We start from the raw sequence: 19,004 nt of genomic DNA on the forward strand, positions 1-19,004 counted from the left end.
TTGTAATTGTTCATAAATTAAAGTAATTAATTACCTGTTCAAAATTGGTGTATCCCCCTTAGGGGCTCCGTAAATTTGTGTTTTTCGCTGAGTCATTTTCCTTTAGGTATTGTTTTAGTTGGGTACAAAGTTAGTTAGCTAGCAATGTTGTCCCTGATAAGATTATGTTGGGTATCAGAATCAGAATCATTTTAATTGGCCAAGTATGTATACGCATACAAGGAAAGTGATTCCGTTTTAGTGGCTCTCAATGTAGTCACACACAACATAACACAACAATCCTCAGAAAGATATACATGGAATGTCCACAACCTGTACCTAATCTAAAACAACCATCTGAGGGCAGCACAGACCTTAGACTCTTCTAAAAACCTTTCTATTCAGGAAGGCTTTTTCATCTTAACTGTTATTATTATTATTTTCTTTATGTTGTGTGTTCAATGTTATTAATATTGTTATTAATATTATACCACTAGAGTTTCATTATGAATGGAAAGTGCGGTACAAATTAAATATATTATTATTATTATTATTATTATTATTATTATTATTATTATTATTATTATTATTATAAACAGGTGAAACCATCTCTGTGAACTGCAAACAGAATACAAATAGTGCAAAGAAGTGAGGAATAAATATTGAATGGCAAGAAAAAAAATGACACGTTACTTTATATATAACATAACCCAACTTAAAAGACTATAATTGTGTCTTTTCGTCTATACATGATCTGTCACATTGTTGCTGGTGCTGTACCTGGACTCGTAGTTGCTAAAAAAAACAAAACAAACAAACAAAAAAAACTACGTTTCCCATGAACCCTTGTGAGCTTTACGTCGTCGTGCGTCAACCTCCCCAGTCCCCCCACCATCACCGTTCTACAGAGGAAGAAAGGGGGAGACGGGCAACCTGTACAGAACGCTGTAAGTGTAGTTTTTAATTTATAACGGAAATTACAATACATACATATATAGCTTAAGCCTGTACCTGTCTGGCTGTTAACAACGTTCACCCTTGCCCCGGCTTTAGTTCTCACAAATATGAGCGGCAGCGGGCGGCCCAGGACCAGCTCATTCGCTGAGCCTCCCGGAGCTCCCGGAGCCGCTGCAGCCGGTGCCGGATCAGCAGCAGCCGGCGGAAGCTCGACAGGAAAAACTGGGGCTTCACAAGCCAGTGGAAGCAGCTCGACGAGCTTTGGGAATTTGAAACTGCCTCGTAAGTATTATTTTATATTCTTATCATACACCCAATTGACAAGGTATTACAAAGTTTTGGGTTGTACGTTATTTTTTAAGTAATGTCTCCGCATTTATTTAACTAATGTCGATCATTGTCGCGGAGCTAACCTTAGCCAGCAAGCTGTTAGCTGGCCAGCTAACGTTAGCTGTGTTTTTCATTAAGGAACCTCTGCGATCAAGGGCTTTTATCGCACAGCTAACATTATCGTTAGCTGCAAGCTTGGATCCAAGCCGTTGACATCTCGACGGAAAATAACGTTATGCCATTTTAGGCAACATTATCTAACCCTTATTGTGGCATAGTGACCTAAGTGAGTTACAGAGTTAGCGTTAGCCGACGGTTTGATATATTCGTCATTAATATCAGATGTGGAAGCTAGCTAGCTTGCTAACGTTTGGAAAGAGTAGGTTGAAAATGATCTGGTCTTAAGTTTTTAGGCGTCGTCCCCCGTCCAGTCTGATCTTGCAGATAGTTTTTTTTTGCCAGATAAGGCTAACGACGGTTCACGCTGCGTGGTAGCTCAAAGAAAGTGAAATGATTTGCAATAGAAATAACGTTAAACCAAATCACTGAGATCTAAATAGCTTTCACGTCTGCTCGTCAACCAACAAATGTTGACCTTATATTATCTTCTCTTGTTGATGCATACACTACATTTATATTTGTCTGCATTCAAGCATAGGTTTAGGGCAGCTGATCAAGTACATCAATCCATCCCAGGTCATCTTTGAAATAACCTCCAGTAAAGTGAGAATATGCCACCATAGTATTGTGGAAACCGTTGGGCAAACATGTATTTGGGATGTTTGCCGGCATCCCTCAGGTGTAAGACAAATTCTGCATTAAATAACATTTCTATACACCTTCAAGAAAGGCATTATCCCATGTTTGTAGGCTGTCTACTTTTACGCTGATTGGTTGAACATTTCTCATTCCCTTTACCATTTTGACGCTTGCACTGGAAGTTCTGGTTTGCCCCCAGCAAAATCCCTCCAGTTTATGTTGGTGTGATGATAAGAACTTGCAGAATGGGTCAGGGGTCATGTAGCCATGCAGTGGTGGCAGTTGACTTGAGATCTATAGGGTTAGACAGAGGTGTGCAGAAGGATGGATTTGGTACAGACTGGTTGGAAACTAGCATTGCAGCACTTTTCAAATAGCATACTCAAAATAGGAAAGAGAAGCTGTTTTTGGGGCTGACAGAAAATAATAAATTTCATTGATAATTAGAACAGGTAAGAGAATTAACAAAGTATACTAGTTAAAGGCAAAGTTGACTCAAGCTGCAGTGTAGTGTTAGCTGATGTTAGTATATGTGGCCAATCAGCAGATCTTCATCAGGTGAATCCATTGCTTTTGAATGCAGATGACTCTTTTCCCTTGCTCAGTTTCCAGAATGTCTCAGTTTTGTCCATCAGGATCTGCTTCAGTCTCTGAAAGCTTTGCTCTTGTGTCTGAGCCACCAGGATCCTGCTTAAACGCAAACAAAAGTGCTATTTTAGACTGCATCGACACTAAGCTGGCTAAATCTGAAAACATCTCTCCATCACTACCTTTTGCCCTTTAGTCCAAACTAACCTTGTTATTTTAAATCTGGTTATTTATTAAACTAAGCTCTCTGAAGTGGATAAATCTGGGAACGCCAGTCTCATTTTTTTAATGTGCGTGAGGAAAACTAAGCTTTTCCAAAAGGATGATGTTTGCCTGTGGTAGGTTGCTGTGTAGCAGTAACGTAAAGAATGCTTTCTATTGCCGTCAGGGCTGCAACTATCACTTTCATTATCAGACAATCTGTTAATTATTCTCTTGGTTAATCATTTGGACTATGACGTGTCAAAAAAATGCCCATCACAATTTTCTTAAGTCCAATGTGGTGGTCAAATAGCTTGTTTTTTTTTACCAACAGCCCAAAAACCCAATGCCTGTAATTCTAGTTGATCAGACAACTTGGCAGCAGGTAACAGTGATTTATTCAATGCCTGCAGGTAACATTAACAAGCCACAATCAAATCACTATTTTTATACTCATTCATTTACCTGTTAACAGAACTAAATCATGTGCTCAGCTATAATGAAACACAACCAGCTGGGGCTCCAATTGACTTGCCTATTTGTCCCACTATTTACTAATTTTTGGCTGTGATGCTAAATTGTGATGTTTGCTGACTGAAAGAGGAGAAAAAAGAAAATCAGTAGCCATTTTGGCTGATCAAAGCCAATAGGAATGATGATAATAGATCTGGGTATCACTTGAAATTTTTTGATACTAGTGGCAACATAATATGAGTCTTCATAGTGATAGCAGTATCTTTTTATGGTATATGCCATTTTTTATATTTTGAGTAATATAAAAAAGCCCCTCTTGTCACTTAACAAAAAAGGTAAACTTATCATATTTTAAATGTGGCTCATAAGAACAGTCTGATCAAATAATAATAGAGCATGAGTCTGAGCAAGCAGTCAACACCAGCTTTCATTATTGACAGTTTTCAATACTCAGTTTAATACTTATCCCTATTAATCCCTGCTCTAATTTTTACAGTGTTCATACACTAGAGACCATCCTTAAGTCCCTGGATTTGCCTTGTATCTGTTACCCATGACACTTGAAAGTGTCATGGGTAAATGAGTTAAGTTGGCCTACTTATTCCAAAATATTAATATATATCCCTCTACTAGTAGCTAACCGTTTCAGAAGTATTGAAGATCTCCTCCAGACATGTTTTAAAACATACAGAAATACTCTGATTTGAATAATAATGATTGTCTGATATGTTTTTTTTCCACAAAACTTCAATAACCCAATTCTTAAAATTACATCTACTACTTCTCCCTCATTTAAAAAAATCCTGAATCTATGAATATACAAATATTTTTCATTTTAAAAGCTTAACTGCTGGACACAAGATGTCTCCAATTTGCCTGAAAAATCCTTTCTCAGTGTATGTGCAGTGGAGGCTTTAAAGGGCTGGTATTGTGGAAAACAAGAGAAATGAGCTTTGGAATGGATTAGGGTGATGATGGGGGCCCTGCTGTGCTGTCAAATTACTCAATTCTATCTCCTCGGCCTTTTGAAGTTATTTGAAATTTTGAATTTGTGGCTCAAGTGCTAGCAGTGTTGAGGTGTAACCTGTTAAAACATCACACCGGAAAGTCAAATCAAATATGCTAGGAGGCTTTAGCTTAAACCCACTGCCACCCAGCGCTATGTTGAGTGCGCATGCGACTTCTGTAGTCGGAGTTTGCATTTCAGTCAGATGACGAGACACTGTAAGCGTGCTGTTGTTGGTTGTTCAGCAGCTACAAATTCTGTTATGAAAGATGGATTTAGAGAAATGAGAAAAAAGGCCATAATACCAGATCTTTATGTTTCCACATCACACTTGTGTACGTTGCATACTGCACCACGATTGGCTTGCAAACTATTTCTGATGTCACAAATCATGCTCGTAGGTGCATGTCTTAAACTCAGATTTAAGAGCGCAGAGGAAACACCTTCTAGTATCATTCTGGTCAAACATTCAAGTGAGGTAGTTCTAAGCAAAACACATTTTTGAGTGGAGGGGGACTTTAAACTGTTTTACTGGAACCAGTTGGTTATTACATGTCCTTACATCCTTTTACACCCTTAAAAATCCCAGTTGCTTCCTTCTTATCCTCAAATCCTGGACCTACATATACACATTTAATTCATGGCATAGTAAATGGTCAAGAGAAGGGATGAAGGGACTGATACGATCCAGCGACACAGACCTAATTAAGTGGAACAGGTATCGCTGTGATGTGACCGATCCACATTAAATACATTTTATTCATCAATGTCATCATGATTTCAGTGTTTCTGCTATCTGTTACATTCATATAGTGACAGCAGGCCTCCAACTCAGTATTTAGTGCCACAGCAATTACAGCAATGTCTGGCCTCATGTTACCTTTTAATGAATGAGTAAGCATGAATGAGTATGCAGTGAGATATATAGATTTCAAATTTGGGGAGAGAAAGAGAGCACTGGTATTGGATCAGTACCCTGGCATTGACAGATACCCAGAGTTGAGGTATCGGAATCGATAAAGTGTGATCGATGGACTGCTGGTCAAGAGCGCCATCTTGAGTCAGTGTGGCAAGAAACAGCAACATAAACTGCACGTCGGCTGTGATGAAGTGCAAATAATTTGTTGGCTTAAATCTCTTCTTGTGATCTGTTTTCTGGTCAGTAAATTTAAGGAATATTGATACTCATTTGTAATGCACAGGTGTATTTTCTGACTCTAAGGCTTCTGGTTAATTGAAGCATCTTCTATTGTGGAGGAGTGGAAACGTGTAGCTGCACGGATTAAAAGTTACCATTTTCTTTGGAGTGATTTATCCGTGCCACGCCTAATGTAACATCACCACACAATATCAGGCAAGGTACTGTTAAAATTCCTGTAGGCCACAAATGATAAAATACTAGTTATACTTACAGATGAGCTCTAAGATAATTGCTTATAAGTGTGGGTGTGATGAAGTCACTCTGCTCATCCTTTTTCTCTTACTCATCAGACTTGTGTTGACGTATCAGAAACCAAAGCTATTTACTGACAGCTGGGCACAGTGCTCATCTTTGCATTCATTATTCAAGGGACTATCATGCCACAGCTGCTCCATATTTAATGCCCTCCCCTCTGACTTCAGTTGTTTAAAAAGAGTGTGAAAGTGATGCTAAAAGGAAACACAGAGGGAACAGTGTATTGTGGAGCTGGAATACAGGAATGCGCAGGAACCGCATAGTGACTGATCTCAAAGCTAAATATTTCCTGCTGACCTGAGGGTAGAGATCAAATCTAGACCAATCATGTGGATATGCTGTCGGCTGCTGTTTGCTGCTAACCTTGAAAAAGTTTTGGGTGGAAAATTGCAAAAATATAAAACTATAGGGTTGTCAATTGTTATCGAGAAGAAAGTAAAGATGATAATCTAATGTGAAATTTATGAAATAATTTAACATTTTTATGTTAAAGCAGCTGTATTCGTATAGACAGAAATTTCAGGTGATAAAGCCACATCGGTGTCTTTGGTTTTTGTCAGCTTGTAGGAAAGGCCAAAATGCTTCATTGTCTGACTCCATTTTGAGACTCTGAGACCTACTAGAGATCAGGAGGGGTCCTGTTGAGACAGGCGAATTGAGCAAGCCCAGGAAATGGTAGCACTTCTGGGTGTGCTACTGTCCACGCAATTTTATCACAGGCTCTGACAAGCCTTTTGGCAATGGGCCTCTTCTCTGCTGTTCTTCCCCTCCCAGTGTCATTGCTTCTGGTGCCGATTTGTCAGATCATTTTTGACCCAAACACGTGCACAGGCGTAAAACACTGGGCTGCTACTTGACCCTAACGAGAGCTGTCAGTTACTGTTAGATCTTGAGCATCTCATTTTTTCTACAAGGTCAAATATTAGCCTGACAGTGACATTGTTTGACTAGTTTAAAACACACACCTTGTACTCCTCCCTGCCTATAAGACCCTTACGTATACAGTGCTAGAGTTCTCACTTGTCCCTTTAGCTTTACATAATGTGGTCAGAGATTACATCAACTCATCCTTGCGGGTAAATGTACTGCATATGTCCATTATTTGAACGGGGAGGTGAGTCAACCTGCAGAGATGCTGAGCTGGGACTGTGATCGAGTCTGTAGTACCTTTTATCCAGACATATACACAGGTTTAACCTGCAACCTGAATGTGTTGACCTGGCTTTGTGATTCTCGTCCTGAACTGGGTTAAACTTGGGCTGCACTGCCCTGCTCCAGGCACTCCTATTTGTAATGGGAATTTAATGTTACTGACGTTTTAACAACATTTAACCGATGTCTCCGAAAAAACAGCCATAGGCGTACAGCAAGAAAGAGAGAGTAAGCAAGTGGGTGAGTAAAGTGAAGAAGCTGGCTGCAGGGAGAACTGAAACTAATTTTATTTGGTTATTTATTTGGTATTTATTTGCATTATGTAGTTCTGTGTTTTAGCAATGATGTGTACAGCATACTGTTGCAGACCTGAGTCCCTCTGAATTATGATGAGAAGGAATTAACCTGTGACAAAATGCGGCTTCAGTAGACCCATCACACACTACTCTCCTGTATTAAAGTTGTTTTTTTTTTTTTTTTTTAATAGTTTCACTCAGGAGAGCAGGGGAAAGTGTTATGGGAAGTATCAGGAGCTCATTACCAGCCAGTGGAGTGTGTCTGGGGAGCCACCACATAGGTCACAACCATTTAGAGAAGGAGGGAGTGCTTGTTGATGTTTAGCCTCTCTTTCCTCAGGGACATTGGAATAGGCTAAACTGCAGGCAGTTATGTCACTGTATTTCTCACGTGTCTAAAGATCACTTTATCCATGTTGATTTTTTTTTTTTTTTTTGCATTGATGATTTTAATTACAGTATGTTTCATTTATTCAAATGGTTGATGTTTAATTTTAGCATGGAGGCACAGCGCACTTCTCGACAGGGACAATTCTGATCATTTCAGGATCTCTAAGACAAGGTGTATTTCTGCTCTTATCCACAGGAGACAGCGGCAAAGTGACGACAGTGGTAGCCACACCCGGCCAGGGCCCCGATCGCCCTCAGGAAGTGTCCTACACAGACATAAAGGTTATAGGAAATGGCTCCTTTGGAGTGGTCTACCAGGCTCGCCTCATTGACAGCCAGGAGATGGTGGCAATTAAGAAAGTTCTCCAAGACAAGAGGTTTAAGGTATGTGTAGACAATCAGGTAATTACATTACAACGAAATACCACTGTGCATCTACAGAAAAGCTAGTCATATTTTTTTATAAGCATCGCTCTTTCACTGTGAGGATTTTGATGTTCTTCAGTAATTGTCCTTAATTAAATTATGAACGCTGTTTTTATCCACAATTCACCCTCTGCCTTTCCTTTCCTTATGTCCCTTTTCCTTTTTCCTGATGTGCGTTCTTCATTGTAGAATAGGGAGCTGCAAATTATGAGGAAACTGGACCACTGCAACATTGTGAGGCTACGTTACTTCTTCTACTCCAGTGGTGAGAAGGTGTGTATCCACGAACACGACTTTATTATGCTCTAGGAATCAAGTTTCTGGATGGAGCACTCTGCCTCCACACCCAGCAATTTAATTGTGCATGCATCTAGGGTGATTCATAGGCAAGTTTTAGAAAAGAAGACCTTGGTCTCTATTATAGCTTGACTCACACTCTTTACATAGGGTTTTGGGGTCCAAGCACTTTCACTGACTTTCTCAGATTATTGATGTGGTTCTGCTTTTGGTCTTAAATTGTCTGCATCTGAGAAAACATGAGCTATATCAGCCAAACATGGCAGATGGGTTGAAAATCTCGCTCTCAACTCGAGGAACAAAATCTAGGACTGTTGACATTGTGACACAGTGACAAGTGAGTTTACTCTTTGATCCCTTCTGAGCTGTACGTCCTAGAAACAAATCATTACTCCCTGGATTCCTCAGATCAAGATGCATCTTTATATGTGTGTGCAAGGGCACATACTGCTTTCGGTGCCATTTTTAAAATATTTCCTCACCAAATTTGGCAAACAGACATTGAATAGAGATAGTCACTGTGTATTCTAACTCAATGAAAGATTTTATAGATAATTAATTAAGAATATGAAAATTGGAGTCATTGAGCTTGAATATCCTCCCCTGTATTGAGTCAGACAGTGATTACACTCTGTGTTTACACTCAGTGTACTTCAGCAATATTTACTATGGCAAGCTAATCAGTTGTGTTTACTCTCATAATGACAGATGTGTGTTATTACTTCTTAAGTGTGAAGGCAGTGTCAATGAGCTGTATCAACTGTATTGTACAACTTGTTTATTTAATCATTGTTTGCAGCAGATAGTAATTTGAGATAATAAGTGCAACGCATAAGTGTTTCATTTCTCTCTTGTCATTCTAAAAGCTATCTTCCGTCACATAGACTAGCTCATCACTGCATACAGCTACAATAATTATTTTTTGTTTACTCGCCCACAGTCCAACATATTTTATAATGTTGGTTTGTTTTGTAAGTTATCTTCTTATAACTTCTGATTTTGACAGGTTTAGACTTTCCACCCCTAACTATACTGTCCACTTTCCCTTTTGTTCCTCCTTTCCAGAAAGATGAGGTTTATTTGAATCTGGTGCTGGACTACGTCCCTGAGACAGTGTACAGGGTGGCTCGGCACTTCAACAAGGCCAAGACCACCATCCCCATCATCTATGTTAAGGTTGGTAGATGCATGCATACACAGACACACCAACACAAAAACTGTGCGTGTGCTCAAGGGCATTTTCCCCTGTCACTGCTTCACCATACCTCTACAGGTGTTAAAATGTTCATTTCAGTCAGTTATTCAGCAATGAAATACTCAATTTATGTATTTATACTAAGCTAAAAATTCTGATGTAACCTTAGCAGCAAATATACGACAACAGACAAACTTGTATTTATTTTTTTCAGTTAACAAAGCTAGCAGAGGTGATGTTTTCATTCCAGTCGGTAGTAGACAGTTCTTGGCCCAGCAAGCAAACGAGTTCTTTTTGGCAGAGATCTGGGATTAATGCATCTGATATGCATTTAGCTGTAACTTATTATGCTGCATTAATTAGTTATTGTGAAGCTCTGACATCTGGTCCGCCAGTAGGAAGCACACAAAGACGAAAAACAAATACAGCATACCAGGACTTCTCAAAGTCCGGACTTAAGTCCACATCCAGACTGAACAGCAAGTCAATCCGGACCCAGCTAGTACATCGTGTTATGAATACATTATGAAGTGTAACGTTTACTATTTTGAAATAAATTTTCTATTTATCAATAAATTGTAAGTGACATTGAAAATACAGTGTAACTGGAGATCATTCACAGTGATTCTGTCCCCAGATGAATGTGGTTCTAATGTGGCTTATTTCCCTATCGTTGACATTGTTGTCATGGCAACGTTAATTGCTGGAGAGAGTGTTGTGCGGCCATCGGGAGCACCAGTTGCTCTGTGGGCCGTTCGAGCAGGCCATTATACAAAAACAAGAGCGAGAGAGATGCTTCGTTGAATATGGACATGCATACCCCTCCACCCCCAGCAGTATACTCTGCTGCTTTAGAAGTTGAAAAATCGTGGCACAGATCTGATATCTATCTAATATTGGCTTTCATACCTGGTCATTCACCAGTTCACATGCAAAATAGGATATATTTAGATTATCTCTCATCCTAGTCCTTTGAATTAAGTTTTATCAGTTACTGTGTACCAATTTTCAAAGAAATTCAGCGGAAACTGAAAGGAAAGTTTTGTTCAGTAATTGCCTGTGATGTAATGAACAACTAAGTATTTTCCTGTTTGTTTTCCACAGACAGCTCACTGTTAAAGGATTATGAAAGCAGAATGGGGAAAGATGGTCTCAGGGGAATTAATCTGTTTGCAATACACTTGGTTCCTGTTTAAAAGGGTGCTCATTTTAGAGAGTGTGTTTGTGTGTTTACTGTGACTGTAGCAGCAGAGAGGACATTATAGCTGTCTCATGGCCCATTTCCCCACCTCAGCCTGCCGCTCCCCTGTGGCTTTGAGATGCATACTGATCTCTCTCTCTTTCTCACTCTTTCTCTCCTCTGTCATCCCTCCTTCCTCCAGCGACACAGTTCCATCACAGCACGTCTGGAGTCCTCTATCTCCCTCTCTGTCCCCTGGGTCCTATGTTTTTACCATGCCTCTCTTCGCTGCCTCTCTCCTCCTCTCTCTCTCTCTCCCTCTCTCTCTCTCTGCCCCCTTTTTTAAGCATCATCTCTCATCCCTCAGTCATCTTGTCTGTAATCATTTTGTAATCTGTGGCCAGCCTGCTGTCACTGCATCATGTGGGTAATAATGATGATAATGGTGATGATGACAGTGATTTTTCCTATTAAGATGCTTACCGTCTACATTCCACAGACACATTAAATGGTTGCAGACTTAACTTTTTGAGCATTTTTGTTTCACTCTAGGGTGACATCATTGACTTAGGATGCATAGACAAATATTAAATGGGGTTTGGATGTGGATGTTAACACATCTTAAGGGAGAATTTTTACCCCCTTTTGTTGTTTTGTTTTAGAAACATGCTACTGCAGGCTGCATCAGACACTACCCAGCTGCTTCTTCCAACATTCACCACAGTGCATGCAAAAAAACAAAATTAGGGCACATGTCAGAGTGACTGACACATCCATACATGCCTTTGGAAAATAAATTGTATTACCATTTGATAATATTTGTGATACAGTTACCTAGCTAAGTTTAACTAGACCTTGTGGTTTCTGTAGACACAAGAAGGATTGTTTTTTCAAGAATTTTCACGAGAACTGAGCAAAGATTAGAGAAAAGTCTTAATTTAAACCTTACATTTTTAAGTCGTCTAAAGTTTAAATCGTCCTTTCGTAAGCAACTTTCTCACCAAAGCCCCATGTCATACATGAACTAAAAAGTATAAATGTAACTGTGGTGAGATATGACAATAAACGTCCTTGTATCCTAAAAATTAACATAGATTAATGTAGCAGGACAATATTTTTCTTCTTTCTCGTATCGTTAATTATCTTGCAACCCCTCAGGTTTATCATGTAATCCCTTGGAGGTGTCCCTGTTGTGGAGCTGTGGCCTTAGTTGACTCAGTAGACTTTAATTTGGGTCAGATAAGGTCACATAAGACTACCAGTAAAAGCAGCAGTGAAGTGTAACTTTCTGGTTACACATTATAATGTCTGAATTTACTCAGTGCAATTAATTGGGCAGACATGATTTAAAGTGACAATAGGGAACTTGGGTGTATTCAAACGCTCATTTTCTTTTCTTCTTAAATATCAGTACGATCCTAAGTTGTTTAACACTTGTGAGCTTTATGCCAACCCTCTTTGTTCCCCCCTCAGGTGTACATGTACCAGCTGTTCCGCAGTCTGGCTTATATCCATTCCCAGGGCGTGTGTCACAGAGACATCAAGCCCCAGAACCTCCTGGTGGACCCAGAGACAGCCATCCTCAAACTCTGTGACTTTGGCAGGTCAGTACCAGACGCTGCCTCTGGACATGTTTGTTTGTCACCATCATTCTTTCCGTCGTGGTGACTGTCTGTGTTTCAGCGTGCATGTTCAGTTGGCTGTCTGTTTGTGTATGCATCTCTTTCTCAGTCTTGATTTTTCACTGTGTGTATCTGTCATACGTCTTCTTACCTTCCTGTCTTGGTTGCTTACATGCTGTGGTTTTGTGAGAACAAATACACTGAGAAATGAAAAGTTGACTGGCACTCTCCTCCTGAACTGTCTGTTTTTCTGCTTCATCTCCCTTCTTACTGCCTTCTAGTGCAAAGCAGCTAGTTCGGGGAGAGCCGAATGTGTCCTATATCTGCTCACGGTACTATCGTGCCCCAGAGCTCATCTTTGGTGCCACCGACTACACGTCCAACATTGACATCTGGTCAGCTGGCTGTGTGCTGGCTGAGCTGCTGCTAGGCCAGCCCATCTTCCCCGGGGACAGTGGTGTGGACCAGCTAGTAGAGATCATCAAGGTACAGTAAGGGAGCCACAAACAGGAGAAAAACGAGATGATAAAAAAAATAAAAACGGTAGATTAAGAGAGTTTCAGCAAGTGAGACATGGTTTAATTTAAGGAATTGAAACTACTTTTGGTTGAGCTTGACTGCAATATTGTTGTCACTACAGTGTTGGATATCAAGAAACTGTATGTAATATGTGTGTTATGATCCACACTGACAATCCCTCCAGGTATGCAGTGCATATCCATACCTGTGATTAATATTAATGAATGTTAACTTTTCTCTTGTATTTGTCAGGTTCTGGGGACACCAACAAGGGAGCAGATCCGAGAGATGAACCCTAACTACACAGAGTTCAAATTTCCACAGATCAAAGCACACCCTTGGACAAAGGTATGTTCCCACTATTGGTGCTTGATATTAATTATACATTCATCTGTGTGAGATTTTAGGATTTATCTCTCTCTGAAATTGTATTTTTTTGCTCTTTTTGGAATTGGAAAAATACTATTGGATTGATGTTTTATTAAGTCCTTACTTCTTAAAAATCTTTTAAAGGATTCAAGGAATTCATTGTCCCTTTTTAAATGCAGGATATCACCCATTTTTACATCTGAGAGCAGTAAAAACATCCTAAAGACATTTCTTTTTGCCTGAAATCTTTTGACTTTTCCTAAAGTGACCCAGAATATACAAAAATGGAAATATTTATTTATTTATTTATTTTTGTGTAGCTGGTACACATTCTTGTACATAGTGTTGTCGGTTAAATTTGACCTGTATTTATTCAAAAAATTCAAAGATCACCATTTAAAAATGTTTCCTTCTTTACATCTAATAAAATTCATTGAAATCATTAAATCATTGGTTAAACTTAAAATGCATTTCCATACAAGAAAAAACTGGTGCCCTGGCAGCTCTCCAGGCAAAATGTGCACAGTATGTATTCATGATATTGATTCATGATATTCGCAAACAGTCTCACAGTCAGTATGGATTTACATAAACCCCAAATTCCTGGTGGGACTGATTCTTTCTCCAGAATACATTAATACAGCGCCCTAAATTGTTTTGCTGAATGTCTTTCTTTCATCAGGTGTTTAAGCCTCGTACCCCACCAGAGGCCATCGCTCTCTGCTCTCGACTGCTGGAATACACGCCGGTGACCAGGCTGTCCCCCCTGGAGGCATGTGCACACGCCTTCTTCGACGAGCTGCGCCAGCCCAACACCCGCCTGCCCAGCGGACGAGAACTGCCGCTCCTCTTTAACTTCAGTCCCGTTGGTCAGTTTACCTTCCTGTTGTTCTTTTTTTTTCTCTCCACTATCTATTTTTTTTTGCTTATGACCTCTGATGACCTTCACTTAAATGTTTGCTGTAGGTTGCCATATACCATCTTATTTATAATTAAACATTTGTTTGCCTTTTCTACTTTCTCAGAGCTGTCAATCCAGCCCCAGTTGAACTCCACACTCATTCCTCCTCACGCTCGTGCACAGACATCGCCTGCCTCACATGGTATGTATAAAATTTATACTCTTTTTGATGCTGTAGTTTTCATGTATAGACCATATTGAGGACAGCTTTTATTTACTCATTTATTTATTCATTGGCATTTTTATTAGGCTGTTTGTCCTCAGAGACCTAGTGACTATACAAAATAATTACAAGTAATCAGAAAACTACTTTTCACACTGTTATGAATATCACCTAAAAGACATTCTAGAGACACATTATAATCGCATTCATAGGTAACAAAAGGTTTAGTATTAACGCTGGACAGTTTACCAAAAATGTGACTAAATTCTGTGTTTCGTGTTGGTGACGCGTGTGCTCCCTCTCTCCCCCTGCAGAGGGCAGTGTGTCAGACAGTACCGCCCAGCCCAGCTCAGCACCTGGATCCATCAACAACAGCACCTGAGCATCCATCCCTCTGTCATCCTTTCTTTTTCTCTCCCCCATTTTCCTTTTCTGTCCTCCTCTCTTCTCCCTCTCAACCTTCCTCTTGGCTCCAATTTTTAAAATAGAAAAAAAAAAAAAAACTATACACACCCACATAAACACTCAGCATCGCTATTTTCCCTGAATGTTAACCATTTTCCAATAGAAAGCAATTTCTGTGGCTGCTAACTTCAGGAAGGCGTGGGTTGTTCAATGGACATTCAAGTATCCATGCTTGGGCTTAATATAAGCTGCATATCTAAGCTCAGTGTGGTTCTTGTCTGGTCTGTTAAAATAAAGGAACTTTACATTGGTTGGGTAGGATGTTTGGGGGATGAGGAGAGGGGTTTTCTGTATTATAATCTGCAATTGACTTTTATCCCTTTTTTTATGTTCATTTTATTTGCATTAGCTAATTTTATGTGTGGCCATGGTGCCATGAAAAGGAGTCCAGTTTGACTTTGGAGTTGAGAATGAGGGCCTCATGTAAGGCCTGACTAATATTGACAATCATCCTTAGGAGGGCCAAAAATGGCACACTTATACTGGACATAGTGTTGGATCGTACAATTCACAGTGTAGACTAGTGGCTCTTCTGTCACTTTCTACCCTGAACTCTACTCAAGTATTGTCAGTTCACCCTGCCCAGCGGTGAACACGTGAGGAGTTTTTTAAAATATCCCGGTTTGATACCAGAAAGAACCTATTGGCTGATTTTTGTCCTTGTCATTTTAGATGAGAGGTGATTTTAAATTTTATTACAAAGGAGGGCACCACATTGAATATTAGCTCCTGAACTGCCTTTTATGTAAATGAGAGGGAGCTTTACATGAGCAGAGTGCACATATTCAATTTCTTCAGTATAAGCTCATATTTTCATTGGTTAAGCTGGAAACCGAGTGTTTCCTGTTAATTCTCAAGTGAGTATTGCACATCCCCAAAAGGGAGTCGAGGGTAAGCAAGGGGGAGAGTTATGTGTACTGTCCATAACTTCACACAGAGGGAGCTGTTGGTGTGGGGCTCCATTGGCATCTAATATGGAAGACTCAATGTCTCAAATGTCATAAACACAGTTGCCTAGCACTGTAAGGTGAATAGCCACCTCCTTAATTATGTCACTTTTATGGTGTTGAGTTTCATATCAGCATGATTATGTTGAAGAATGACATCAGGTGCGGAGGGTACAGAGACTACTGGCCGCTTTTCACCGCTCACCTGGCATCTTCATTGTCATTTAAGCTAGTATACACAGTTATTGATTGTGCGGGAGAACATGTGCATGCATCGACTCGAGTGAATTTTGTTTGGTTTGTGAGAGTGATTTGTCGAAACCCTCTTCGCCTCCTTCCCAAACAGCCTGCCTGTGACGCTCATATCATGTTCTTCCTGTCCTGTAACGGTGGTAGGAACTGATCTTGAATGATTGACGCAGCTTAACAGTCCGCTGTCAGCATGGACTCTTTTCTTCCACCACGCAGATGTGCATGTTGAGCCCAAGTTGACCACACTATATAACTTCCACTATTAGTAATAATCTGACCAGAAATGATGCTCAAACCCCTGAAACCCAACAGCTTTTGGAGCCTCCCCTCCCATTCTTTTCTGTCCTCACCCCTGCCTTCTGCTTCCCTCTTCCCTCCTCTTTTTTCACGGCTAAACTGTAAATATCAAGTTCCTTTTATTTTATTTTGTTATTTTTGTTATTATTGTTATTATATTGTTGTTCTTGTAATTTTTTTTTTTTTCTCTAGTAGACCGGCACAGCAGTGTCGGGACTGTTTATCCTCAGTCGCAGTCTGTAAATACATTTCAGTCCCTGGTTCAGGAGGGGAAAAACAGAACAAAATGTTTCATTTTTATTCTCTCTCCCTCCATTTCTCTCTTCATGACTTTCCCTTTTCCCCCATAAATGTCGTCATAACTGTTTTATTTATTGTATTGTGTTTTTTGGGGGGGGTGGGGGGAACTTTTCCACCAGGGTGGTAAAATTGAGGGATTCGATTTTTTTTGTTTTGTTTTGTTTTTTTTTGTTTTAATTCCAAATTTTAGTCCAGCAATGTCACATGCAAAACGATTTCACATCCAAGATACTGTACTTTGATCCAGACGTTGGAGTGTGTTTGCAATCAGTGGTCTTGTGTGTATGCAGGTGCACATGTTAGCCAACAGGTGGAACTCCAGTTTTCCATTTAACTTCAATGTGAAGGGAATGTTACAAGCCTCTGGATCTACTGGGTCGTGATGTTGGGAGGGAGCACAGATCTGTGTGTGCGTGTGTGTGTATGTGCGTGCGTGTGTGTGTATCCGGAGGAAAGGGGGGAAAAAATGAATCTTCCATTGACATGTACCATCTCCTGTGTCTGACCGTCTCCTGTTTCCGCTTACTGCGTGTCGCGTGAGTGTAACAGGGTCGACCTGTTAGTTCAGTGTGTATGCTTCAGATTCTTGGTGAGTTTCTTGAACACAGCTGCAGGGAATGTATGTGTGTTTGTGTGTGCTCGCAAACCATGGACATTATTCTCTGTACTCCTGATTTTTTTCCCAAATGAAGAGCTGATTAAATGTGCTATTTTAATGTTTATTTTCATCTTCTGATCTGTCACACTTAGCTTTTAATTTGCTGTGACCCTGCTCTTTTATCACCCTTGTCTGAGGGTAAAATGTCACTGTTGGGAACAGAACGGTTGGATAAAGGAGATGATTATGGTGATGATGATGAAGAGGGAGGGATGGAGGGAGAGAGACAGTTTTTGTTTGTTGGTATAAATAATTAAACTCATTAATAAAGTGATGAAACTGTTTCTGTCTCGCATTCATGATTGAATTATACTTGAAGTCATGTTTACATGATCACAGTGGGAATACAAATCATAATGACATTAAAACAGCATGTTAAATGATTACAAGCTGTGACCTTTAATTTGGAGAAAAGGAGCATCAGTAATATGATAAACAATATGCTGGTTAAACCTTACATAATGTTCATATTCATAGACAGTATTCCATGATAATTAGTCTCTATGCCAAACTTCCGAACCACAAATCTATTCATAATACCTTATCAGTTGTTAATAAATGGCTGATTACTCCTTAATTAAGCTTTTAGAGAGCAGAGAGAGTGTATTCTTCATGTTTTACACTATTTATGGGGAAAAATATTCAGAATCACATTATATTACGGTCTCATGTTACCTAAAACGAGAACAGACATCCCGATTTCAATGAATTGTATTGAATTTGAACACTTTTGAATGGTTATTTTTGAATTGTTGAATAACTCTGGGTTAAATTTAATCTAGAACACTATGTACAAAAATGTGTCTCAGCAGGCCAAAAATAAACAAATATTTCCAATTTTGTATATTTTGGGTCACTTTAGGAAAAGTATTAAAATGTCAGGCAAAAAGAAATGTGTTCAGGGTGTTTTTATTGCTCTCAAATGTAATAATGGGTCAAATTTGACATAAACAGTATGTAAGTGTTAAAGTTCTTCTGTGCAACACAAGGCTGGACTACCAACAAGTGCCTCACAGCCCCAGAGCTCCAGGGGCCCCAAAAGCTGCGGGCATGTCCTAATTTAATCAAAAATTAGCTTGGACAGATGCACCACTAAGCTCATTATTACGAGACTTGAGAAGAGTTTACCTTTAAGGCGGGTCTTTTCTTTATTCTCTTTAATGTATGTCAATCTTTTGTTCTCATACTACTAGACTAAACTTGTTAAGAGATCTTGGGGCCCTGTCTTGAACGGGGTGCCTGTGTCAAAATATAATTTTAAGAGATTCATTATTTCAGTTTTGTACTTAAATGTTGCACATTCCTACATTAATGTGCTTAGTCAAATTACCACACAGCATTTTACGGCTCAGGTAGTAACACTATCTGTAAGGAATTTCAGGGACAATAACTAACAGATAAATTATCTTAGTTTTGGCTGATACCAATAATTTTACTATTGGAATTGCAAAAATGTAAGAAAAGAACAATTATGCTGATTGACTGGTTTCTTTTCTGTTCTACTACTCAATCCCTGGTTTCTCAGATCCAAGGTGTTTTTTCCTAGCTTTTAATCACGTTTTTATTAATTTTGAACCAATCTCCATTCAGAATGGGTTTGGGGGGACATCACTATTCCGCAGCCATTGTAAAAATGTTTCATATTATCAGATGTAATTATCAGCTGAAATTCCCTTGTCGGTTTGCGTTACACCAAAGATGCCATGTTACAACCACTTTTAAATGGACGTAGCCTTGGCCCAGAGGAGAGGTGATCAGGTGGTAT

General features: G+C 39.6%; 1 protein-coding gene across 1 annotated transcript; it reads left to right on the forward strand.

Annotated features, from left to right (window-relative positions):
• Positions 1-693: 693 nt before the first annotated feature.
• Positions 694-17,523, forward strand: gsk3ab (glycogen synthase kinase 3 alpha b). The gene is made up of 11 exons (XM_044360154.1): positions 694-926; positions 1,033-1,218; positions 7,785-7,972; positions 8,204-8,287; positions 9,377-9,487; positions 12,160-12,290; positions 12,590-12,794; positions 13,080-13,175; positions 13,879-14,065; positions 14,222-14,299; positions 14,635-17,523. Exons 1-11 carry the CDS (start codon positions 818-820, stop codon positions 14,700-14,702), a joined length of 1,443 nt encoding a protein of 480 aa, XP_044216089.1. The 5' UTR covers positions 694-817; the 3' UTR covers positions 14,703-17,523.
• The last annotated feature ends 1,481 nt before the right edge of the window (positions 17,524-19,004 follow it).

This window comes from Thunnus albacares, chromosome 8 (assembly GCF_914725855.1).
Source record: "Thunnus albacares chromosome 8, fThuAlb1.1, whole genome shotgun sequence".
Taxonomy (NCBI): domain Eukaryota; kingdom Metazoa; phylum Chordata; class Actinopteri; order Scombriformes; family Scombridae; genus Thunnus; species Thunnus albacares.